General features: G+C 26.4%; 3 protein-coding genes across 3 annotated transcripts; all 3 read right to left on the bottom strand.

Annotated features, from left to right (window-relative positions):
- Positions 1-1,305: 1,305 nt before the first annotated feature.
- LOC105619178 lies at positions 1,306-2,266 on the bottom strand. Its single transcript, XM_012200704.1, has 3 exons — positions 2,212-2,266; positions 1,948-2,133; positions 1,306-1,310 (listed from the first exon to the last, which is right to left on the bottom strand). Exons 1-3 carry the CDS (start codon positions 2,264-2,266, stop codon positions 1,306-1,308), a joined length of 246 nt encoding a protein of 81 aa, XP_012056094.1.
- Positions 2,267-3,118: 852 nt separating this feature from the next.
- On the bottom strand, positions 3,119-4,099 carry LOC105619024 (properdin-like). The gene is made up of 2 exons (XM_012200552.1): positions 3,973-4,099; positions 3,119-3,312 (listed from the first exon to the last, which is right to left on the bottom strand). Exons 1-2 carry the CDS (start codon positions 4,097-4,099, stop codon positions 3,119-3,121), a joined length of 321 nt encoding a protein of 106 aa, XP_012055942.1.
- A 3,013-nt stretch (positions 4,100-7,112) lies between these two features.
- On the bottom strand, positions 7,113-9,010 carry LOC105619023 (transcription initiation factor TFIID subunit 11). Its single transcript, XM_012200551.1, has 5 exons — positions 8,858-9,010; positions 7,997-8,265; positions 7,501-7,588; positions 7,325-7,421; positions 7,113-7,246 (listed from the first exon to the last, which is right to left on the bottom strand). Exons 1-5 carry the CDS (start codon positions 9,008-9,010, stop codon positions 7,113-7,115), a joined length of 741 nt encoding a protein of 246 aa, XP_012055941.1.
- Between the last annotated feature and the right edge of the window lie 396 nt (positions 9,011-9,406).

Raw genomic sequence — 9,406 nt, 5'->3', positions numbered from 1 at the left:
TTGTATTATTTTTTATTCGTTGTCTTTACATATACACGCATATATACACAACTTGGATTAAGTCAGATTCTAGTAATATTAAAAATTAAGATTAATTGTTCTATCTCTTTTAATATAAGTTATAATTATTATGTCAATAAAAAAGATAAATTACATAAAATATTGCTAAAAAATTCTCGATATTAATTTCCCTTAGATAATACAGCATTTCTGATTCTAGTAACAATTTATGTTCAAAAAACATTTACCTGAAAGACTTTTTATGCTATATAAAAACGTTTGTTAATTAGATGTTACTAGATGTAACGTTAAATATACATTCATTAATTGTCAAAATGTCTCATAAAAAAATATTTGAAACTAGTAAAAGAAACGTTTAATAATAGCGTATATATTTATTAAATAGTTTTAAAAATGTATAAATTTTAAATATTTATTCTTTTGTTACATTTATTATATAATTTCTAATGTTTATTAAATTTTGAACATAATTTCATTGATTGAGGATTGAAAAAAAATAGCCAAAATTTCTATCCGTTATCTAAATTTTACGTTATTATTATAAATTTTAGTTATTCTTCAGTTTGATCGAATTGAGTGACTCAGGAGTAAAAATTTAAAATTTTGCAAATATGAATATTATGCAATGTTGCACTCTTGTTGTTCATATCGCAAACATTTTAAACCATGATGTTGCAAGAAAGAAAAGATATTCCAGCCATGCAACTCATGGAAATTTCCATCCATGCACTGCCCAAATGTTGTTCATGTTTCAATGATCGGTATTGCGGAAAGGTAAATCTTGAACCGGTCTCGGAGAAAGCCACAATCACCGACCAGTGTGCGACCTGCGATTGCACATGATTCGCACCTACTCTTTTTTATTTATTTTTGACCCTTATGCTTTAAATAAAATCCATCCGTCTATATACAGGGCAAAATAACGCTCACTAATCATATAGTGCGATTCCTAATGAAAAAACTGAATCGAAAAATCCTTTCATCATTTTGCAACTTATTTTTTTTAATTACTGAATAAGCAAAATGTCTAAAATTGACGTATAAGATATTTTAAAAATATCTTTAAAAGTTCTTTAAGAAACATCTTCAAAATATTTTACAAAGAACACTGAAAGATATCTTAAAAAGATATCTTATATATCGATTATTCGGCAATCTTAAAAATTAATATCTCGTTAACTATTATGAAAATTATAAAATGCGTAAAGGATTTTTTGACTTAATTATTTTATTAGAAAAGCACTATATGATTAGTGGGCGTTATTTAAGATACATCCTGTATACTTACTCTGTACACAAAAAAAAATAGAATTACACAAGTTTCATATAGCTGTGCAAAATTTCACAAGCTAATTGATATAACTCTACGATAAAATGCCGATCGAATAAATTATTGATATTGCTATAAACGTTTTGTTAAAAATTCTATGGATTATCTAAAGAAAGACGTTATGAAAAGGCCAATTTTTATTGTCTGCCAATGGGGGAAATCGACTCAAACGTATTCGTACTTGAAAACTCTATTGCGTCTACTTATTTAATAATTATTAATGTAGCATTTTTATAAGCTATATTTTTAATATTCTATATTTTTAATATTAAAACAAAGATATTTGTTTCACAAATAACTATGATACCAAGCGTTTCCCGGAATGAATTCAATTTTTTGTGTATTCCATGTGTTGTAATTTTAACTAATACCATCGGATTCTTCGCCTTAAAAATTGTAAATGATGTCAATTTAATAAAAATTTTATACAACACTTTTTTTCTAATAGAAAAAGTTTAATAATTAGTACAAATAACAGTATACATATTTCAGTAATAAATCTTCATTGAAATTCCTTATTCTACAATTATTATTGAACCTATTTTATTTATATCTTTTAATTGTAAATAGTTGATTTTGCATGCAACTGCGTTTACCTCGTTTTATTAGTGACTGGATGTTATTATCCTCTTCGCGATCATCATCAATATCGCGAAATATATCATAAATTTTACGTTGGAGTCTATCCGATTTTATTTTTGATGTGTCAATATCACTTTCAACAATGTTAGGTGCAATATTTGACGACGGTTTGTCAATTTCCGGAGTGGCTTTTTTAAAGGCTAAAATTGAAAAATCATTTCGCACAAAGGAGTAATATACTGTGTTAGAACATAAATATTCTTTAGCAGCATATTTACCCATAAAAAGCAGGAACATAGCAAAATAAGCAAAGATCAATCTATTTCTATTCATTAATATATTTTATGTATTGATTTATGTATTTATTTATAGAATGTAAACGAAATTATTTTCTTCTTCTTCTTTTCTTATTCGGTCCCGTCTGCTTCGCTGATGATACGGCATACGGAATTGCCGCAATGAAGTTTGTTCTATATCATTAAATCGATGATGTAATATAAAGACAGGTGTAATTCTCATAAATGCGCAATAAAATAGTAGAATAAATTTAGATCCAAATGGAATTGGCTGTTCCAGTATCCTATCACTATTATCCTGTCACTACTATCGATATTACATTTATAGAAAAATGTATTTATGCAAATTTGATTCTTTCTCATTAATCGATGATTAAAATTTACATTGAACTATTAAATTCATGTTGAATATAAAATTCTGAACAAATAACAATCAATACTATATATACTGTCGCTATAAAATAATAGCTATTTTCGTGAGTGAAAAGAATTTCTGTGAGTCAGTAATTTAAAACTCAATTTAATATTATCAAAATGTATTGTATACATTTTCAGAACGTAATGCATGTATATTATATGTATGTAGATATATTGTACTAATGTACATATTTCATCTTTAAATCTATTTTTTAAATTTTTGTCGTTACAGTGCAGTGTAAAAATATTAAGGAAAATGATAGCTTAACCATGCTTGCATTCTTGTATTTTTCTTATTATCAAATCAAGATAATTTTATTCCGGGAAAGAGTAATATCCGGAAATGAACTCTCTCTGTAATAGTTTACAAACTAAGGACTTTTTTGTTTGTGCGTTCTCAAGACCGCTTAGTACTTTCCATATAATGATGTCAAGAAGACTTTGTCGATCACTTTCGCAAGTCGCAAACGGATCACGATTTTATCCCGAGCCAGCCGAGGATGCCTTTGGTACCGCAATTCTTCAGATAGCAGCTTTTCAACTGTGCCTTCTTGAGACCTTTAGTGCAATCTGCGGACAAACAATGACGCCAACGGACCTGTCGTCCTTGCCCGCAAGATACACTGCACGCACTCCAAATGCTCCAATTGTCCCATGCTGTCCAATCTGTAGTGAGAGACAAAGAAAAAAATAGAATTTCACACATTTAACGTTTTACGTTTCATTACGCTGCATAAAACAATAGTTAAGGAAAATTTGTTACGCGAATTTTATAAAATTATGAAATGCGAAACTGAGAATTTATTTTACAACGCCTACGTATAATACTTTCTATTCCTCCATGTACTTCTATTATGTAATTAACATCTAGTTCTTCTTCATTACTTTATATTTATGAAATGCATTTTTGTTAATGTTTATATTATTTAGTAAATCATTTTCAAAATAATATTTATGTAACAAATAAATTACAAAATAATTGAAATGAACAACTATTAAATTAATTTATTAATCACTTTTTGTAGTAAGAAAATTATGATAATTACAAATAAAAGGATAAAAGAAAATAAAAAAAATGTTAGCAGAAAAAAATTATCTCTTTAAAATTGAACAGTCTATTCGAAGGAGTAATTTTTAAATCCGCGTGTAATACATTTGTTGGAATAGAAATATAATTTGACATAGCATATCTAATTCTTTACTAATATCTCTTACAATATCTTTTTTGCTATTTTATTATCAGAAAAGATATTATAAAAAATATCAACAAAAAATTAAATGTTCGATGGTTTTTATACAGAATTATTTTCCTTGTTATCTTATCACCTATATTTTTATTGTTCGAGGTTTCCTTTGTAATGGCATCACGTTTCTTCTTTATCAAACTCGACACTCTCATTTGAGTAATTTCATGAGGTATTCTTTTAAACCTGCTGTATCTCATAGGGTACATTTCGAAAAAGTCTTGCTCGTAATCAAGCAACTTTCGCCGATAGATTATATCAGCGCTCGTTTGAAAGTACAGGTGGAAATTTCTCTTTGTATTTTTCCAATAACACTGTAATGAGGTCAGTGTCTTGTTTTATCTATCAATGTCTATATAATATATGCAATAAGTATAACATATTTATTTAACAAACACGATACGGGACTCTCAAACACAAGTTGAAACACGTGTATAGGTTTTTGCTTTTTATTTTAACCTTGGGTTTGTCCGTTGTGAATCGCTGAATGGAACGGTGACACGATTGCAAATAAGTGTCTGAATAAAAGCGTCTTTCATTGCTGAAATACGTCAAACTATTGAATAAACTAATCAACAAGTATGCATATAGAAATGAGAACGTTTATTCTTTCTTAATGTTTATTATAAAAACAATGAAAAAAACGTATTCCTCGCAGTTTAATGATATTCTCGTATTCATGAAGAAATAAAGAGATTTGTATTATAATGTTTTGAATGTTTTGTAATGTATGTGTAACAAGTAACAATATAGCTAATTTTTTTAATAACGTAGCATTACTGCACCTTTTGGTTTCATCATTCGAATCTATAATCAATCCAATATTATATTCATAATTCGATACATTAATAGCAAATGCTCTGGCAGTGCAAGATTTTGGAAAATTTAATACTTCATAAATTACGCATCCGAAGTAAATATTGTATGTCAAAATTAGTTTAAGTAACATTTGCATATCATATTTTCGGTTCTCATTGCGGTTATGGACATATATAAATATCGATAGAAAATTGTGTCTAAATTCACAATATTTTTATCTTTACCATTCATTATATGCAAAATACAAATAGAAGCACTGAAAGCGTTCTAATGCAGTATAATATGTTATATTTATAGCTCAGGCTATGTTTAGATGCCGCATCTGAAATACGAAAGAAAATAATTAAATATTTTTATCTATCCTTTTTATCGGGAATATTTTTATCTATCCTTTTTTTAGAGAATATATTTTTATTTTTTCATGGTTAAGTAATAAAACCAGAGGGAACAAATAAATATTCCTGCAAACATAATAAGAAATGTAGATTTATATATAATATATATAATATATATTATAAGTGTTATAAATAACTTATTAATTATAAAATAAAATTAATTATAAAATAACTTATAAAATAACTATTATGTTTATTCTGTAGTTTGCTATATTTCTAATATGCTTTTTTTAATATTTTCTTTTTCTTTTCCTTTTATTTCAAAATATTCCTTAATTGTGAATGTTTCATAATTATATATAATTTGTCGTTATTTAAAAAAAACAAAATATTCATACACATAATTATGTTACGTTTACACATAATTATGTTCTTACAATTTATTTAGAGATTTGATAATTAAACTTTAAAAGTTTATGTAAAATATATATATTAATAATTAGGTAATAAACAAGTTCAATGTGGCAGTAATTAGTATAAAACATTATATTTCTATTTAAAAATGCGCAACATTACATTTCTATTTAAAGATTATACATAATGATTTATGGAAAAAGACTATACATTATGATATATCTTGATTGTATATACAAATACAATTAAATGTTATCATCAAACTTCCCTATCATAAGATGCATTACTATTTCAAGAAACTTCCAAAATATGAATCTATGTATTGTATGATTGCATGCATGAAGACTCAGTAATAAAAAATGTTTCTATTAGTCTATGTGTTAATGATGATTCACAATCTAAAATTTATAATCATTATATAATAAAAAATGCCCCCAAAATTTAGCCCATTTTATGACTCTCGATTTTTGAATTGAACTATTTGCCAAACAATGTTACATGATCCCAATAAGCAAAATGTCGGCAGACTATTTTTAACAACAGATTTGATTAGAAATATAAGCAAACAGACAACCACTGACTACAGGCGCATTCTGTTTCCGTCGAGAGTCTGTTGACAGAAATCTGCTCACATAATCAGATTGGTGACAGAAACTGAGCAGGAGCTGCAAATCTTGTTTCCTGCTGCTAATCTGCTAGCATAACATGTCAGCAAGCTTTGCTATTTTTAATATATAAGCTATTTTTAATATATATATAATTTAATAATAATATATAAAATATTTCTCAATTTGCCAATACATACACATACATTGTCAGATACTCTATGTGAAACTTGTAGCCTTTCTACTATCAGAAATTGATGGTATACTCTATTTAAAATCTATCTCTACAACTTGGTTATCTGAAATGGGAATTAATCTCAGAAAAAAATTAAATTGAAAAATTAAATTGAATTAAGGATAATTTTGGAGTTAAAATGGTTAAATTCTTAATATTTCCAATATTATTCAAGCATTAAACAAAAAGAAAGTTAATATGTCCTTGATAAATAGATAAAAAAAAAGTTAATATGTCCTTAACAATAGTGAGATTTTTATTAGAATTAGTTAGAATAATTTTTTGACTCTTCCCTCCTTATTGCTTATTTTTTTTAAACTACCCTCAGAAAAGTTTTTACGGAATTTCTCAAAAACAAATGCAAGAAAAAATATGTTTAGCAGATCATTTTGGTCCAGGATTTTAAGATAAACAACTTTTATCCTAAATATATTTTCGATAGTTCGATTTGAAATTTGAGAGTCACAAAATAGGTATATTAAAAAAACGTATGTTTTTGAGATCATTTTTTCTTGCGATATAAAAATATATGTATAACTAAGGTTAAATTTTATCTACTTGAAGATGAAAAATTAGAAAATTGAAGATGAAATATTAGTAAAATGTACATTTATCACATATAAATAAATTTTAACTTTAGCCGAAATAGATAATGCTTTGAATTATGAAGATAGAATAACTTAAAAAACTTTAATCTGAGCAAATTATAATTTATATTTAGATTATCGACATTTATATTTATTACCGACATCTAATGTCGATAGACTTCTGCAAAAGAAACATTAAACTAATATGTTACAAATATCGGAACTAATTATAATCTGAAGAAAGCTTTGTGTGCCCGACCATTCGGTATTTGACCTTGTAACCTCAATCTGCGGACAGCCTCTCTCAAGTGCTTTGGTTGTAATGGGCCAGTTTCATTTTGTGCCTCCATAACATCTAAAGCTGTGCGACAAACGCAATAATTTAGAATAACATTCTAATAGTCTATTCTAATAATATTTACAAAAAAATAACTCCTACCTTCTTCAACAATTTCGCCAACAAATACTTTAGCAATTCCTGACATAGCTATAACAACGTTTTGAGATACTGAACAACCTGTTATGGTTTGCATAATCTGAAATGTTTAATAAAATACTTTCTTAAAAATAGAATTTTATTTTTTGCATGTAATGATTAAAATTAAAATATCGTACCCTTTTTATAGCTGCTTTTGGAAATGCGGATCGTCTGTACATTTCGTATCTATCTAGCTGATCTTCAGTAAAGTTAGATACTAGCACCCTAAAAAAAATTTTCAAATATATTCTCAAGATAATGTATATGAATTTAATGAATTCAGTTACTTGCATTACATTAGAATAGTGCATAATAAAAACTGCTATATATAGCAAAATTAAATGTAAAAGCACACGCATATAAATATTTTAAATACCCAATAACAATATGATCCCCTTCAGAAGTGACATAATTAAAAAAATTAAATTTCTCATAAAAGAGGAAAAGTATTTTTTAACTTGGCAGAAAATTATTAATTAATCAATATTGGTAAAGAGAATATATTCTTAACATGATTCAGTGACATTTTTCTCATTTTTATTTCACAATCTTTAAAGAATTATCCTTTTTAACTTATGACGATTTTTTTCAAATCATCCTTTTTGTATTGTGATCATTAAACATCAGACATACTGCATCTTTTCTCTCTCTTCTTCTTCTATTTCCTTTTTGCTCTTCTCTTTACTTTCCCGCCTTTCTTTTGTACTGACTGGATTAGCACGAGGTATCATAATGTCATTACTAAATATATCTTCAGCAGTTTGTTCTTCTATCTTCATGTCAAGTTCTTGCTTCACAGTCTCTACTTGATTCTCTGCAACTGGACAGATAGAATTAGATCCAGTGTTTTCAATTTCCTCAGCATCTGATTGCGATTGAGAACTCATTGCATCCGATTCTGCCTATATAATACAGATAATGCAATTAGTTTATCTAAGGTGGTTTTTTAATAAATCGAGTTATCAGATGTCTAATTTTTTTATATTATATAATGAAGTTAAAGTATCGAAATTGATGTGTGCAAAATTCTATGAAATAAGAAAAAAAAAATTTTGAAATCTAATACAATAATTTAATGATAGATAAGGTTAACAGACACTTCTTTGACTAATTGTACACAAATCTTATCATAGACATTTCTCAAAATAAGATTATAAATGAATGAGTTTAAAAAATTTTAATGGTAACAAAAAGATAATAAGTTCACTTTCCATTCTGAAAAGATATTTATGTGTATAAATTTGCATATAAATTTAATCTCAAAAAGTAAATATAATCTCATCTTGTTTTCGTTGAAGATGCAGCTTTTGATTTACTATCGTATGTTACAATACTACTATTTCATTAAGATATACATGTATTTTTAATATTTTATTCAAATTATATAAATATTTGTAATTATGAGCGAGCCCTAGTAAGACACCCCAAATTTTCAGCATTTTCCTAAAGAACCACCTTAAAAAACAAGAGTTAATTTTTCGACAGTATTTATACCTTAACTTGTAAATTATCAATCTCCATAGCTTCAATATCTTTGGATCCTGAATTTTGTATAAGATTAGTTTTATTATCTTCATGCTCTTCCACATCCTTATGCTCACTTTCCTTTTCATCCCCAGAATCTTCCTTTCCAAAGATATTATCCATTTTTCTAATGGAAAAGATATGTATAAGATATATATATAAAGTGTATAACAGGAATTATTAATCTGTTACTATTAATTTATATGTTTACAAATATGTCACATAATATTAATAAAAAGAATCACACAAGATTATAACATCTTAATAATAAAAATCATATTATAACGTCTTATATCATCTTATTTGATGAGGTTTCACATGATAAGTTTTATATAGGTTTTCAAACAATTAAGATAATAAAGTGTTGTATAACATCATTAATTATTGAAATATTGTTTATCAATACCTATATATATATAATAAACATACAGTTTCACATACGTTCATATACATATATTTCGTATATATATATATATATATTAAATTGTATATTAAATTGTATATATTTCGTATACATAT

This window comes from Atta cephalotes (assembly GCF_000143395.1).
Source record: "Atta cephalotes unplaced genomic scaffold scaffold00019, whole genome shotgun sequence".
Lineage (NCBI taxonomy): Eukaryota > Metazoa > Arthropoda > Insecta > Hymenoptera > Formicidae > Atta > Atta cephalotes.
This window is presented reverse-complemented; position numbering and strand designations above follow the sequence as displayed.